This window comes from Morone saxatilis, unplaced genomic scaffold (assembly GCF_004916995.1).
Source record: "Morone saxatilis isolate NCDOM2014 unplaced genomic scaffold, NCSU_SB_2.0 Contig23, whole genome shotgun sequence".
Classification (NCBI taxonomy): Eukaryota; Metazoa; Chordata; class Actinopteri; family Moronidae; genus Morone; species Morone saxatilis.
The window spans coordinates 11,511,989-11,529,295 of NW_023339796.1; the positions used below are offsets into that span (position 1 = coordinate 11,511,989).

The following is a 17,307-nucleotide window of genomic DNA, read 5'->3' on the forward strand; positions in this document are numbered from 1 at the left end:
GAGAGAGAGAAAGAAAGAAAGTGAGGGTTTTTTTAAACACAATTACAGGCCTTCCAATTAAATAACCTCAAAGTTTGCGGGGCTTGAATTAGTTATGGAGCATTTTACTGCTGAAACTACACCTGCAATGATTCAATTACAAAATAACAAAAGAAAAATACAGACAAGGAGAAAAAAAAATCCTATAATAATATTAAAGGGGAAGAGGCTACATTGTTTGACTCAACCAGAAAAAAAATCAATATATTAAATGTGAAAATAGATATATTTTTTATAAGCAGTATTCAAATAATTAGTGGAGATAAAATAATCTAATTCAACAATAATAAGGCAAGAAAGATAACAAGAAAAAGAAAACCTCTATCTGCAAATAAACCGATCATCTCAAATTTCTATGCGTGCCATTACATGTCATATATGTCAACAGCCACACAGAAAATGTCTTTCTGCTTAACCATTTCTACCAGAAGGGGGACCAGTCCGTCTGCCGTAGACGGAGAGTGGCCGACGGCGAGCTGAGGCAGAGGAGACGCCAGGGTGAGCAAGCCGACTTTGGGTTTAGAGTTCGACTCCGGATCCGGGGACCAGCAGATCCAGCATTCCGCATCTTGCCATGATCCCTAGGATTTTAATCATGCCTCTCTGTCTGTGTGTGAGTGCAGGCAGGCTGACAATGATTTCCTCAGTGATTACGTACAGAGCGAGTCCCTGCGGGGTAGGGGCCCCCTCTGGAGCCATCCTGATGGCTTTGGGGGCCTTGCTTCCATTTTCCATTATTATGTGGACTACCGGAGCGACAGCGCAGTCCAAGACCTTGCAGGTTTGTGATGAGGAGGGAGCTTCCATCTTCTCTCTGCTTCTTCATCCTCTTTTAAGGGCAATTTAGACGTAGACTTAGATCAGATTCCGAACCTAATTCATGATTAGCTGGCTGGAGTGAGAAAAGGAAGAGTCTATAATAGTTTTGATGCTGTTAGGTGGATATGAAGTGAAAAGTGTTATTATCATTTTTCCTCCCTTTTTTTTTTTTGGTTTTGTTGCATTTTTTTTTTGCACTCTCACAGGAGGCGTTTTGCTGATGTCTTTCTCACGCGGATGCATTTGAGATGAGAGGCGAAAAGCAAATATTCCGCTTTTATCCCTAAACGAACATCATGCCTGCACGCGTGTGTGTTTTCCCGGAGAATGGAAGCGCATGACGGGATTACTATATTCTCACACTTTTCCCCGACACCCAGCTCAACTAAACAGAGTCGCCTATACCGATCGGGCTAATTGGATTTTATAGCATCCACCTACTCATCACAAAATAACAGCAAACTCGTGTTTTAGACCGCGCGGCAAAAGGGGCTAAGTTGCATCTATTCTGTAATGGTAAAAAGGCAGCCGCGATTTTGGCCAGTGAATTTTAGAGAGACTGCACCTTTAGACTATCCCGTCTTACACAAATTATCAGACAGAAACTGAGCAACTTCAGCGTTTTTCTGTAGGATGTCGCGCCGCAAGCAAGCTAAACCAAGATCACTGAAAGGTAAGTGATAAGCCTATTTTTGGATGGCTCTCAGAACATTTTTTATTCTAAGTGTGATGACAAGTCTAGACGAGCATGATCTGAACTTATCGCTTACTGAAATGTAACTGTCTTCCCCCTTTTTTTCCTTCTTTTTTTCCCTAAAAAAACGCATTTCGAAGTGTTCTTCCTGTTATGTTGCGCATGAAATCGACTGCATATACGTACTTGGCATCGGGGAAAAGCTGGTCGGCTTCAGCTCGGACTGTATTTGTAATGATAGTTAAAGTGCAAGGGCAGGGCATGGGTAATTTAAGAGAGCAACAGTGCAGCGCGACGCTGGCAAACATCTGGATGTATAAAAGACGCTCCTGGTCGGGACTAAAGCCGTCTGATGGAATGGGGTGCAGAGTCACGTGACCCCCCCCCCCCGTCTGCGAAACTAAGAGGCAACCGACATGTCTTATAGTTGGTGGCGGCTGTGTTATGTGTGATGTGTTGTGCGATGAGTGTGTTGTGTACACAGTTTAAAAAGTATAATTGCGAGTGAGCTTATTGCTCGTCTAATTGGACACGTTCATGGTAAAAAGTTGTCAAACATCGTCAAGGCGCGCCCCCCCCCCCCCCCCCAAAGCTTGAAAACAACTTAACTTCATGATGTGGTTTTCTGTTTTTATTATTTCATACAAAATCTCAGCTTATTGTTACTTTTTCTTCTTTAAAAAACAAAAAAAACAAAACAAACAATAGTAAGAGTGGTGGTAATATGATGAAGTGCATTTGTGTCTGAGCCTACATGTGTGTGCGAGAGGGTGGGGGGGAATAGAGACAGAGCAACATGCTTGAACACACACACATGTACACACAGACACATATTCACACACTACTTTTCTCTGTAGCATTTTGGTGGGGGAGCTGCTGGGTTTTGGAGGTTGAGCTCCAGTTCATCTGGCAGGCATTGTATTTTGCTCAGCAAATAATTGTCCACAATTTCACATTCCCAGCTTGTGGTCTGTGGACCCCTTTCTCTCTCCCCTTTCGTTCTCGGAAGTCTTCATCTCAAAGGAAGATTACATGGTCTGCGGTAGTACATTCATGCAGCCACCATTTTAAATCAATACCCAGGAGAGGGTGGAAATGTGAGTGCATGCACATCTTAAAATTGTCACATTCTGTCTCCAGGACCTGCACTGCTCTATTCACAGTAAACAGCTCCATACATAGATTTCCTATTTGCTCAGACCAGATTGGCATTGACTGTTTTTTTTTTTGTTAGTTGATGTGACATTTGCTATTCTCAAAAGACACATCACTTATATATAATCGTCTCCCGCCAGCATGCCTACATGCTACAAGTGTGTGTGTGTGTGTGTGCATTCAGAACATCTGTCAAGATTTGTGTACATCGATGTGTGTGCGAGTGAGAGAGGGGGATAGAGAGTGAGCAAATCAGTATGCAAATGAAGTCAGAGTGATGACATTGTTTGTTTTGTTATTGTCACTAAAATTTAAATTGGAAAAATGTGGTGCACAAAACACTCCGACTTTTATGTCTTCATTCCGACTGCTGAAGCGGAGCAGAAATGCAGATACGTCATAGATATTTCCCTGTTTTGGATCAGACCCAAGGAAGGCCAGGCAGATGTTATTTATTGTTCTTTGTCTATCTCTTTCCTCGGGGACAGAGATACACTTATACAGATGTCCACAATAACTTTCCTTGTCATTTTTTAAAATAGTTGCTTGACACTGTAGTCTTCACTATTGTTTGTATGAGACAGGAATGGTCATTTTTATTTTCAGACTCCTTTTTTAAAATATGTTGTTAAAACAAAAGTGGCATCTTTAAATTTGTGTTTTTTTTAAGCATGCATGTTTGTGCGCATGCATGTGTGTGAGTCTGTCTCTGCATATGCTGTATGTTTTCGTGGACAGACTGCGGTTGCAGAGTTCAGGTTTCACTTTTATAGGTTGTCTTCTGCTGACTTGAGGCAGTGGTCAATGTGGACGGTTCCTTTTTTTGTGCAGAAAGAACACTTTGTTCTGCGGGAGGGAAAATAAACAGAGGTGCCGATGGTACATGGAGGGAAGGTAGAACGGGCATCATGTGCGGTGTTTTAGGGACTGGTATGGATAGTGTGGACATGGAGTGTATGTAGAGGAGATGAGAAAATAATGCTGTGACAGTTGGCACTCTTTTTTCCCCTGTGTACCCCAACACACACACCCCCTTCCTCAGTATTGGCTGCTTGTGGGAGTCAGAGGTTATGTTTTTGGTCCCATCGAGGAAAAGGGCAACATTACAAGTCCCGTTTCAATTAAGTCTGAGAGACAGATCCGGCTACGTTATTGCTTGGGGGAATAAATGGCACAGGACGAGACCATACATCATTCGCTTATATGCAAACACTTCACCCTAGCCACTGACATTTACTCAATCCTGAGCCTTCTACATTTCTCGACTGTAGGCACATTGTAATTTTGTTTTGATGTGCAGAGGCTTTGGGTCAGCACATTGCCTCAGTCGGTGGTGAGCAGCGAGGAAGGAGGATCTCACTCCCAAATCCTGCATGTAGCGTGTGATGACTGCCACGTTGCCTGTCCTACAGCACTTCCTGAATAATGTGAGGCTGGGTTGATATTTTCATTTGGAGCACTCTCAAGCCTCAGTCCTGATGTGTTCATTGGCTGAGTAGGAAGTTTCCAGGTCTGTCATCCGCATATATAAATATATTTTCTGCGCCATTTACTTTAAGTATGGCGGTTGTCATGAAATCAGCGCTGTGTCATGTACACCTTAAATATTTGATGTTTCTGAGGAGATGAAATTTGTCGCCACATGAGTGAACTCTGGAGTTTTGCTTGGCTGTGTACATGAAAGGAAATATTATTTTACACTTTAAATGTAAAGCCCACAGAACAGGTTGATCTGTGAAATCTGTTTGAGGGCCCATAAAAAATAGAGTTAACACGATAGTCTGTTTTAAGTTAAAATTCCTCTGCTTAGACATAAAGAAATTAGACCTGAAATACATTTTTATAAACTAAGAAAATATAAAATAGATATGTTGTTTTTTCTAATGTTATTTGAAGCTGTCCTTTTTTGGAGAAAAGTAACTTGACCGTTATGCTCAGAGATGCATAACCACTCCCTCTTCCACTCCTTATAAGCATAGGCCTGTGTAAGTAAAAAAAAAAAAAGTGATGTTACTTTTAAGTTTTTTTTGTCAGAGGAACTACTCACAAACACCGTTGAGTCTTTATTTTAGATACACACTGCATTCAGTATGTTTAACGTTAAACGTAAGAAAGGCTTCCTCATAATTTGAACAATTAAAAATGCAGAAACATTTATTCCGCTTGATTTTTTCTCCCCTGTTAAAATGTCTATTAACAGTTGCGTCATTCTTAGTTTATAGGAAGCTGCAGTATTCCAGTCTGCTCACAATTAATGATCTGTGGCATAACACCCATTAACACTTTTCTAATGTGACACAAAAATATGGTTAGTATTATCATTAAGGAAATTATGATGGAGCCGTGGAAAAATCCCATTAGCACGGCTGTCAGTGCTCTTGACATGCGGCTCAGTGTGTTGGACTGGGTGTCGCGGGAGCTGGCCGATATCTCTTCTTACTCCATGGCATGTGTCTCTCTTGTTGTCATGGATTGTCTGCCACATGGAGGAGAGTTCTGATTCAGAGACTATGATTGATTTTCACCACTGCTGCAAATGAAATGATACATTGCTCGGCTTATTTGCATCTATTTAATTTTCCTGTATGAATAGCATTAATATTTTTTTGGAAGCTAAATTTGCAATAATTGCATAATGAGATTATTGATTCATGACATTTTCTTATTGCTACTGGTGGAGTAAATTTTTTTTAAGAAGTGCTCTTATGATTTGCGCATGGCAATATATGAAGGATTACAAATATTATGCAACGTGATTAACATGCTCCTCTATTGCAAATTATTTATGACACTAATCACCAGTTCAAATAATGCTCATTAAGAAAGTTATTCATGTGCAGTGTGTGTCCTCCTCCCTCCCTTCCCAGCCCTAATTGAGGAGGGTTGACCTCTTGACCCGAGCTAAATTGAGTTGTAGTCCCTGTGGCGAGCGTCTCCTTCCCGGTCAGTCAGGGCGGATTACACAGCCATTGTGTTCGGCACTGTATCGTCCAAGCTGGCTGTAACCAAGCAGATGAGTCACGCATATCCAGGAACACACTCAGGGCTTTTTTATGTCTGAGAAATGCTGCGAGATGCCCACACACACAAGCGTATACACACAAATACGTGGCAGTAAAAGCACAAAAATGTACAGTATTTATACACACGTGTTTGTGTGCACGTGCACGCTCTCTTACACAACAGGAATTCATTTGATGGATTAGGAAAGGTCCAAGCTGCTGAGAGTTTGTCATGTTTTGCTTATTCATGTCTATTAAGTCATTAGTTTTACGCGGGTGTGATGTATCATGGGCTGTGCATGTGGTGATCAATCTGTTTTGTTTTCAGTTTTGTTTTATTTTTTGATTTTGCGTTTTGCTTTTGCTTCTTGTTTTGCTCCCCTATCTCTAGAAAATTAATTCATCCCTAAAAAGGAAATGTCCCGTCTTGGGGATTGTCACTCTGAATATAATGACAGTTACTCTACGTTCATTTTTGTGTGTGGCCAGTGTGTTAATTAGTGGCCTTTAATGCGGTGCCACTTGTTGTGGGATTATGTTTTTCCTGCTCCGCGTTTTGAAAATCAAAGGAGCAATGCTGAAATGGTCCCATGTGTGTTTGGTATTGTATCAACAAAACGTAGCAGCATGATTACAGTTTGTCACTGACTGAGTGATACACTGTACCATGTCAAACATTAATTAACTGATAGCAGTGATGAATTAACAACAATGTGGACTGAGTTTTATTCAGTTAAAGTTACAGTCATTATGAGGCGATTGTGAGCTTTAGAGTGTATTAATTAAAACCATCCAGCTATTTGTATTTGTTCTGCGTTATGATTGTTGATCAAATGTCCAGCTAGTATGAAACATCACAGGAGTTTGCCCTTATTGAACGGCTCACCCTCTATGATCGCTTCTAGCTAGCTATTAATTATCTAGCAGACAGGTGCAAATGAGAAAAAGAATTTGCACTGTGATGAAAGTTGTTTACTTTAAATGACAAAACTTTTAATAAGTTCACAGTGGTGACAAATCATCGCAAACTGCTGTAATGTGTAGGTTCTTATGGCATTGTAAAATAGAATTTTCTGCCTGAACTCCTTCATCTCACCAACAGGGACGGTAATCAAAACAAAAACTCCAGCTCCCACCACCAATCTCTGATAGAACCATGGGGGATTTATTAGGGCCCCCTATCCCTAGCCCATTTAAATGATCCTGGATGCAAGGCGCTCAACAGTGCTGGAGAAACTCATTAAACTCTCAGGGCGTCAGTCACTAAGGCCTCCTTCAACAGGACAAGGTTTCTATGTTGGCTCGTCGGTCCTATTTGGTGGCTCTGAGGGATATACCTCCATGGTGTCCAACTATGTCTGTTCCATCACTTTTAATTGATTTTTCCTAATTAATTGCCAGACCCATGACCATTTGTTTAGCATATTTTCTGTGTGCATCAATTAAATGTGTTAATACGGGAAATTTTTAGGATATATGAGACATTCTCATATATATTTGAGTGAACAGTGGCATTTCTTTGCAAAGGTTATTTAGAATAAAATCATCTCATAGAAATTCCTTGAGGAGTTCAGTTTTGGCTGGACAAGGCCCGACAGCGAAACACAGTTGCTCCGTCGTTTGCCATCTTCATAAGAAACAGCTCAACACTTTCCTCTTCATTTTTCACTGAGGTTTGACACCCTGCTTGACACTGACTCGTGCTCCCCAGAGGGAAAGGCTTCTGCCACCATAGGATCCTGCCTTAATTATGCAAAGTACAGGATATTTTGTGCGATTTTAAAAGTGCGCCAGTTTCTGCTTTGGCAGTCACTGCCACACTCCCCTACTGGGAGGTCCTGTCAGACTCCCCCTTCCTCTTTGCCCAGGAAAATGAAAGGCTAGAAAGAAAAGACATAATGGAGAATGCATTTCAACTGCAGGGGTGGAACGCAGAGGCGTAAGAAGTCCTCAGTGAGACCCTCATTTTACATGGAACAGGTGGGAGACTCTTTTGTTCTCTTCCCGCTGTTAAAATCCATTTCATTTCTTGTACTTGACATGCCACAAGGAACTCTCACCAGTTCCAAAAAGGCTCCAATGTAAAAGGTTCCTACCTTTTACTAAACAGAAGTCGTGTTTTTCAAGGCCAGTGCTGTTGTCAAAAAGTCAGAAGTGGTTTAGTTGCCATGCGCCTAATGAGCAGATTTGAGTGCAGATCAAGCCGTCACTATTTTGTCAGCCATCCTGTTAAAGAGCAAAAGCACTTTGCAGCCGCTTTGCCTGTTATGGCACATAGTGTGAATATATATTTCATGATTTTACATTTCCTTTGCATTTAAGTTTGGATCACAGTCAGCTTTAGTAGGGTCCATATTTACTCTGGAATCTACAGATGTTCTTCTTGTTACCCATGTAATTTTTGCTAACCACGGCACTATACAACCTTCTCACTAATGCAGTCATCAAGGTGTTTTTTACTTGGTCACTGTTGATGTTGGGAGGACGTTTCATGGGAGACCTTCATAATTCATCAAGTCATTACCCAGTCCAATATGTTATTTACGTGGGTGGTTGTTTGCCTTGTTGCCAAACCTCATACATATGAAAGGCTTGTGTGGATTCCCAAACCACAGGTTGAGCTGTCGAAAGCTGTTGAAATCTCTTGGAGTTTCCATACAGAAAATCTCAATAGTAAATAATAAAAAAGAAGGAAATCTCAATGTGTCTAACTTGTTTTTCACTGTTAACTGTTTCTTTCCCTCTTTTTCTCCCCCTTCTCTTTTTCTGGCAGTAGAAGACAATGTGACAGAGGACCAGCACAGTCCTGGGCAGACTGCCATTCCAAGCGGTAATGCTCCATTTCATATTTCATCATTTTCGGGTGGAAAGTGGATCATGTGTCTGTGTGTGTGTGTGTGTCTGTAAAATCTTTGTTGGGTTCAGAATAACATAAAGTATGTATTTCCTGTTTTTGAGGTTTTCATATTGTAAACTGCATGGTTGCATGTGCTTTAGTAAGAGACAGGCAGAGCGGTGGAGCTCTTTTTCTTTGTTTGTGTGTTTGTGTGCATGCATACATGCAGGTGTGCTTATAGCTGTCCTTGTGTTTCTGTGTGTTCCTGCTGTTTTTTTAGACTCTTTGTTTCCCAACCCTCTGTATGATGTAGAATAGAGCTACCCAGATGAATGTGTCCTGTCTCCACGCATGCCATTCACAGTGGCCCTCCAGGAACAGAGCAGTAATTCAGGTCAGGCTAGCAGAAAGCCCCCTATGAATGAAGCCTGCTCCTGATGCACCACACTGTATATTTTCATTTCATTTGTCTCTGGTAAAGGTTAAGTCTCAGGCGTGGTTATTTTAAACCCGATATGGATGGTTTTGCCCAGCAGGCTGGGGACCCTGGGTACTCCTAGGCTGCCACATTAGTCCAGCATTTACCCATAGCTTTCTGAGTGCTCCTCTGTAAAATACAGGAGCTGCATGCACCACTACAATAGATCTTGGCTTTTCTCGACTTCTTATGACTATAACATTATTGTTTCAGTTTTTGTTTGTGATCTCTCTGCAAACCTACGCTTTAGCTTTGAGATTCTTGACACACACTTCACACTTAAACTGAAGCCAGCCAATGCCTCAGACATCTTGCAGCACAAAAAGTGCAGTTTCTGACCTTTGGTATTGTGTTAGTGTGTAATAGATCAGATACGTCGTTAAACATTTTTGTAACATTTTTGTTAATCTCTGGAAAGAGCAGAGCAATATGTATCTGCTGCTGTGTTAATGTGTATCGATAGGTATTGGTGGGTGGTTCTGTGGAAAGAAACTGCCTCCTTAGCCCCTCTAACCCTAGCTCAAGGGATGAAGGACTGGGCATAAAAGGCAGACTTGCCTCGGAGACCTCCTGTCATCCAGAGCCAAAGTAGAGCTAATGAGTGTGCCTGATTACAACGACCCCCTCAGACACACGAATCTCCCCTCTCCCCGTCCCTCCACCACCTCCATCTCTAGAGTGAGGGGAGACAGCCGCCACATGATCGATGTCTGCCTGTGGAGAAATCAGGAGGGCGCACAAATTAATTTCTCACTTTCCTCATTTGACTTCGTCTGACTGATTTATTTTTTAACCCCCTCTCAGGATGCAGCTTGACGAATGGTCAATGGGAAAAGCGTTGTTTGTGCCGGTAAACTTTCCGGATGCTGGCAGATTTCTCTTGCCATTTGCCAATTTGTCCCCTACAACTTTCAAAACATTTCACCACCGCTTGTGTGGCACAAGATCTTCATCGTAACAGCAGTAATTCCTTATGGTTAAACCACTGCCCAAACAATCTCTTTTTAACGTCGAATTGAAAAGCAGTGGAAAAGCTTACCTGCTTTTCATGTATTTGCCACTTTGACGGACACGGCCACAATAGCCATTAGACTCCTGACAAGCTAAGGGCTTAATCAGACATGGTGTCAAGATCTGCCTCATAAGTAGACCCCCAGTTGTGCTCTTCTGTGACTCTGCAAGCATTCTACAGACCCTGCATCCGTTTCTCATTCATGTTTGATATGTGGAAAAGGCAAAGGAGAAATGCTAACAAAAGAGGCCCTCTAAAAGACAGACAGTATTATGCATAGTATAGAGGGGCAGGAACAGTATGATATCTGAGATTTAATGAGGCAGTGCGCTTTTTACACAGAGAGTGTCGAGCAGGCTTAAGATCTGCAGCTTGGCTTTACCACTGCGCTGCCTGTGTGTAATTGTAACCACATGCTCCATGCTTTTTCTTCTCTCTTATATATACATCCCTTTCTTTTTTCTTTCTTTCTTTTTTGCTCTCGGCTATGTCAGATTGAGGCCGTTTTTTTGGAAGAGGGTGTCAGCTCTGTCAAAGTGGAGTGGACTGAGGCAAATAGAAGTGTTACAGAGATCTGAAGGGGTGTCTGGGTGGCAAGGTGCCGTAGTGTAGAGTAGTGTAGCGTAGTGGTGTGGTGTCTGAGACTCTGGCTCTGGCTGAGGTTGAGGCTGCCCACAGATCAATGTACTGCAGGGCTCACTACAGCAGGAAGAGGAAAGGACTCTTTCACTCCACCACTTCAGAAAATCATATTCTCTATTATTCATTTCCTTTGATGTTTTACTGCACTAATGGCATAGCAAGGCGCTCCGTTCAATATTATCACTCCCTGTGAGAGAGCGAGTTAGACAGGGTGAGAGAGAGAAAGAGAGCATTTGGTATGTTCAAATGTTGTTCCTCATTCAACTGCTTTGATTTCCATTCTTCTTTGTAAGCTCATATATCTTTTTCATGCAGAGATTTTAATGGTGGGTGATGCCGTCTGTATACCTGTGATTATATGTGCTGCTACCTTCATGTAGTGCTTTCTGTGTTGTCTTCGCTGTTCGTATGCTCCTCCTATAATTGTTTTGCACCTTTTTCTCAGTCTGTGCTAGTCTTATATTTATCTCAGCATGCATCATAACATTTTCATAAATATACTGCGTGGTTTTTTGTAACATATAACAAGGTGGGAAACATTTCCTGTCAGCGCATCACTTTGAGCTTGTAATGTGTTTAGCGTTTTAAGAGAAATGGTTTTTGACAAACACCTCTGCTAATCTACTTTCAAATTTCAATGCATCATGCATCAAAATATTAAACAGCAATTAGTCCTTAATATGAATCTGGGGGACTTGAAGCAGATAAATCAAATTGCGTGCACCGACCATATGAACACAGACACCCCCCATTGCAAATTCTTGACAATCGTTAACAATCTGGCAAGTGTCAAGCTCACAGCCTCATCGTCGGATCATGACATTCTTTAATGATGGGGGATCAGTGGATGTGACGGTCTAAGTGGAGAGCCCCAAATCCCATCCACACAGAGGAGGATACACTCGGAGGCACATGTGGCATTAGAATGTAGTGTGACCTATATATGGCGGGTGCTCTGCAAAAGTTTTAGATTTTTAAATAATGAGGTGCCGGCAACCGTGTGAAGGTTATTCAATCTTAATGTCCTCCTATTTCTGACAGCCTCCCTCACTCTGATAAAGGAGCGTACTCACCTTTGATCAGGCCCGCCGACATGTGTCGACAGAAGCTGCTCGCTGGTTAAAATAAATTCTTAATTCGAACTTGGGGGTGGGTGGTTGTAGGGTGGGTTGCTGGGGAGGGGGCATCATAGGATCAGGATCTCTGGGAAATTGTGGGGAAATGAGGATATGGGTGAGCTGGTAATGATGTTTTCGACACTATGGTCTTTCATTGCACAAAGAAAGACTCAGGCTAAACCCTGATGGATGGAGATAGACATACTGTATCTACAGGCAAGTAAGAACATAGCCCTCAGTGATTTTACACTTTTCGTGCTCAGTGTTTTGGGGCTATATTTGAATGAAAACACTGACAGCCATCACATGTTGCATCTCAAAAATGTCTTTGTACCCAACGACAACTTTTCCTTGTTCTAGGCGCTCCGTATTTTATTTAATCTTTAAGCTTAGGGTTAGACATTAAATCTCCAGTGAGGTTAAAGGCAGGGTTCATGGTGAGAGTTAACCTTTTAGATCAAAATTATATTGAGTTCAGGCTTTGCAGCTTGGCCAGACTCTTCACTTTACTAGTTTGTTTTTTTTCTTCCTTTGAGTATTCTTGTACATTCATGCCCTTCCTCCTCTCCCCATGGTCAGTGTCTCCACCTGTCTCAGTGTGTGGCCCAGACAGTGGGGGAACGAGTGTGGGCCTCCCTGCTAGGGACCACGGGTCCCTGGTGGGGCTAATGGAGCAGAGAAAAGAATATCAATTAAAAGGTTATAAATATTTAAGAGCAGAAATATTCAATAATATAAGGGTGGGGGGTCCAGGGGACTCTTCAACTCACAAGATGAAAGTTGTGGCATGATAAATGTCACTAGGCACCATAAGCGACAAGAGTGTGTATGATGGATGGACTCAGACTCAGACAGATATTACATGACTCTAAAGGTGTCAATCACCATTCAAATTTCCACATTTTATTAGTACAGTACTTATGTGCTTTTAGTCTCATAAAAATTGAAAATTCATCCTTAAAAATCTTTCAGTCAGATCTTCATTATATCCCCCGTATGAATAATTTCTCAGTCTGAGCTGTGATCATCTTACTTTGAGAGGACCTAATCAGAGTATGGATCAGCAGTCAATGTAGCTTCCCTCTTGTCTGTACCTTCCATACCAACATTGTCGAGCTGATTAAAAAAAATTAAGGCATGATGAAAAATTCACAATATGCCACACATCTTCCCCCCATATTCCACATGTGATTGTCAGCCATTCCAAGCATGCTGGTATTGATCTGCTGTCCAGCCTGTAGAGACTGGTAGGAGAGGATGTCCTGATCTGATGGATTACTGTATGAGGCCCAGAGGCACAGGAACCTCAGTATTGACGTGGCTCTTTAATCCCAGGGTTGGACGTGACCTTGCCGTGTCACCCCCCCTCCCCCCTGCTCCCACTCCCTCAACCACCCCCCAAACATGTAGCAGTTTACACTTCCAGCTCCGCGTCACAGTGGTGCACCGGAGGTCACTCAGCTCGACCGAGAGCACTGACCCAGCTTGAAATCACTAGAAGTTGCGGCTGAAAGTTGCACTCAAAACAAGGGAAGACGAGGGAGTGAAAGTCAAACTCGCACATGCATAAAGCTCTTTGGGTTTTAATCTCACAAATTTGCCAGTTTTCTTTTTTCCTTTGGTTGTTATTATCTGTTACACTTGAAACAATGTGAGAACGTAATATGAAGAGCAGAATCAAATGCATCTGCATTCTGCTCTGAGAAATGTATTTTTATTATATTATAAAATGCTTAAATGTAGCCATCAGTTGTTTTCTCTGACAGGACTGAGCTGTAATATTAGAGAAATTAATGATTCATAAAGGCCGTTGGAAAAAGAAAATCAAAGTCTTAACCTCCTCCACAGGCACCCTGTAAAAAAAGACACATTTCAGTGCATATTGTGAATTCTGTGTCTGTGTGTGTGGATGAATCATAAGTCTACTGTATATTGTGTGGCTTTTGGCCTCAGTCAGAAGTGTTTCCCCCAGAGCAAGAAAGGCCTGCATCTGTGAGGATTGGGTTGGGATTTTCATTTTCTTGAAACACCTTCTGTTCTGTTCTGCATGGTCCCACCAGGGACCACAGTGCTGATATTTTTAGAGGGCATGTTCCGAGAGCCTCAGTCGCCAAGAGGGAAGGACAATGGAGGGTGTGATGTTACATCAATACTTGGCGCAAGTGGGGGAAAGGAAAAATCCTGGGTGGCCTTGATGAGTTCTGGAACGCCTTTCCTCAAGGAATTTCACAGAGCACCCTACAGAAGGAGGACTTAAAATGGCCGCCATTTGTATGTAAACCTGATATATACACTAACACCTGCACACACCGGTGCCACACACTCCTTTGTCCTCAGGCACTGTTAACTGTGTGCTAGGCGAAAAAACAGGCTTCCTCCTAACGTTCCCCTCCGGAGTTTCAGGACAAGCTGAGGAACACTTGCATTAGTGGGGCTTAAAATGGCTGCCAGTGAAGTGCAAAGGCTCTTCTCCCCCACAAAGCCTTAACCAGGGTGACATGATTGTTTGATTGTAAGTATGGCTTTTTAATCAGTCTTATTGTGAAGTGTAATGGTCACAGCAGGGGAGAAAGAGGGCTCCAGGCCATGCTGCCTATTTATAAGAGGTTGTTGCAAGCCAGATTCGCTTTACTATGCTTCTGAGCGAATATGTTTATGGTACGCTGCGAGTGAACAATGCAAGGTTTGATTTGTTGTCCGAATATTTTAGCATCACATGAAGAACTTCAGATTAGACTGGTGTTTTGAAAGATGATTCCTAGTCCTGATTCAGGGTAGTCAGTCGCCCACCCCTGGCACTGCTGCAGCACAAAGCCAACAAGAGACAAAACTGCAGATGGATTGAAGAATATTGATGTGCGCGACCCGCGGCTGCCTGCGAGCAAGGCTGAATAATTTAGGGAAGTGTGTCGTGACGACAGCCTAACACACACCAATCTCAGTTTTGTGTGTCTTACTGTGCTACGCTCCATACATCCACAGTTTTGGCCTAGATGTCTAGATATTATGGCAAGGTCTGTCTCCTTGGATAGACGCTGACTGATGCAATTCAGCACTCACTGGTGGAATTTCATATTTCTTTGGTCGAGCCAAAACTGCAATCCAGGATTTATTAACTACACATATTCCCATCAGTCTAGTTTCATATACTGAAGTTTTGCTTGGGTGAAGCAGGGCAAACACAACGTAAAACCATTTCTAATAACAGAGGTGTGTGTGTGTGTATGTGTGTGTTAGATTTGTGTGTGTGAGCATTGTGCCACCTTGTCTGTGTGTGCCTGTATATCTCTCACCCTCACCTGCCCAACAGTTCTGTTATGGCATGAGTGGTTGAGTTACAGAGGCCCAAATTGAACCTGCATTTTTATTACAGCTTTTATTATTGTTTTTATTAAATCCAGAGTCTAGAAATCCATTTTATTGTCACCCAGAGGAAGCTGTAGTACCTCACTGTGTGGGTCACCCCTCTGACTATGTGGTGCTGTCATTTCCTGTGGCTCGGCAGATCCAGAGTGCGCCCTCGAGAGGGCGGCGGAGGATGGTGAGACCGGGCGTCTGAGGAAGAGGCTGCTCTCTCCAGAGGAAGGAGAGGAGGGAGAGGAGGAGGACGAGGAGCCTGCGCTGCACAGCTGCGACAGCTGCCGGCAGGTGTTCGAGTCGCTGAGCGATCTCACCGAACACAAGATTAATCAATGCCAGCTGACAGGTAAACAACGTTCAGCCCACCGAGCCTCCCCTCCACTCTGCCACTCAGCTCTTCTCCCACTCCCACTCTCGCTCTATGCTTTCACCAGAGAATATGCCACACTATGTGTGTTAGTACACTGCACCAAGGGGAGCACAACACCAGACTACCAGTTTCCTTGGTAGATATCCAACAACACAGACACACACAGGCCTCACACACATAGCACATTATTTATGTGTGCTGTACATCAATATCTACAGACGTGACATACAAATAGGCCTCCATGTGTCCTCATAATAGATCACTGTAGGCTACAGTATGTGTATTTATAGTATGTGCATTGTGTCCTTGCCTGTTTCAGTGTAACATTTTATACAGCACTATACTAATTCTAACATTTCACTAGAGTGTAACATGCCGCTGCGAGGTCCCACGGTAACCAGACCACCAACTGGAAACAGATCCTTGCTCCAGGAAAGTCCCTTAGCTGGTCCCAATGCTAGCTAGCTGCAGTAGTAATACATAGTGGGACTGAAAGAGAAGGATGCCATTGGCAGACTGTGTCATTGACCTGTTGATGGATGAATAGGGCTATAAATATCCTGACAAGGTGGCAGACAGAACTAATGATGTGAACTGAAGGTTTCCATGTGCTTCTCCTGGACTTGCTGTCCTCCTTTACACGTCCTGATGGGCCCGCATTGAGAAACACCATCTGACACACATTTCCCAATGTTTGGGCACAGACCTTGTCTCTTCTTATCTTGTTCAAAAACAGAACATGAACGGGCTTAAATGTAATGATTGTGTTTCTGATGTAGAACAGAAGCTGTACCATTTATCATTTCAAAGCAAATTCAAAGCACTTTTCTTGAGAAGGCTAGTGTAGTCTCTATTCTGTTTACATTCAAACACAGTTTGATTTCATATTTTGCAACCCACAATCAGCAAACCACAAATTATAGGGTACATATCCCACGAGTTTTACAAAGATTTTCCATTAACTGTCTCCCAAACCAAGTCTTGTGTTTGTTGATGTGTGTATGTGTGTGTATAAAGCGTGCATATGTGCATTCTATCATGCCTCCACTGGTGTTAATTTAAGCAGAAATGCATGCATGCTTATTGTAAGAGTGGCTTTGCATGTGCAGCCATGCTTGTTTACATGTATGTGTGCCTCTGGTGTGCTCATGTGTGCAAAAATTCAAAGTAACGCTCAGTCGACTAAAGGTGTAAAAATCAATGTACTGTTCACTTTCACATTACTGTCATCCAAACAAAAGCATTCATTGGTTTGAGGGAAACTAAGTGCAGAATTTCCTGTCACCCTTTCTTCAATGTAACACCCAATTCCATCAAGCCAACACAGATTCTGTTTGGTGAACCCAGGAAATAAAAACACAAAGGGCATTATTTAAGACGTAGGGGGGCTGCTTGAATTAAAATGATCTTTTAATTATACATATTTGGTGGTGTAATATTCTGGAAATAGTCAGTAATGTTATAAGAGTTGTGTATTTGATTCAGGGGCAGGCCTTTTATGTTCAGCACCATTGTAATGTGGTCATGACTGACTCAGCCATATTCTGATAATTAAGGCTGGCTTTTATAAATGTCAATCTTACGGACAAATAACTCTTAATTGCTTAATGATGAAAAAAAACACAGTTTGGATAAGAGCCCCCATGGAAACCAAACAAAAGAATCTAATTGCCATTAGGGTATTGTGATTGTGCAGAAACACTCTATTAGTATTCAAACACAGTGGGAGAAAAGAAACTTCTAGATGGCATACTAAGTACTTTGAATGTGTGTGTGTGTGTG

General features: G+C 42.4%; 1 protein-coding gene across 5 annotated transcripts in view; it reads left to right on the forward strand.

Moving 5' to 3' along the window:
- Positions 1-656: 656 nt before the first annotated feature.
- LOC118334649 (zinc finger protein 521) overlaps positions 657-17,307 on the forward strand; it is an 88,315-nt gene continuing 71,664 nt past the window's right edge. The window contains exons 1-3 of one of the 5 annotated variants that reach the window (XM_035670658.1): positions 657-820; positions 8,483-8,539; positions 15,301-15,501. Coding sequence is in view for 3 of the 5 variants with exons in the window: in XM_035670657.1 (XP_035526550.1) it covers positions 1,492-1,531; positions 8,483-8,539; positions 15,301-15,501 (298 nt within the window). In the remaining 2 variants the exon portion in view is untranslated. The other 4 variants (XM_035670659.1, XM_035670657.1, XM_035670655.1 and 1 more) reach the window with 4 other exon arrangements.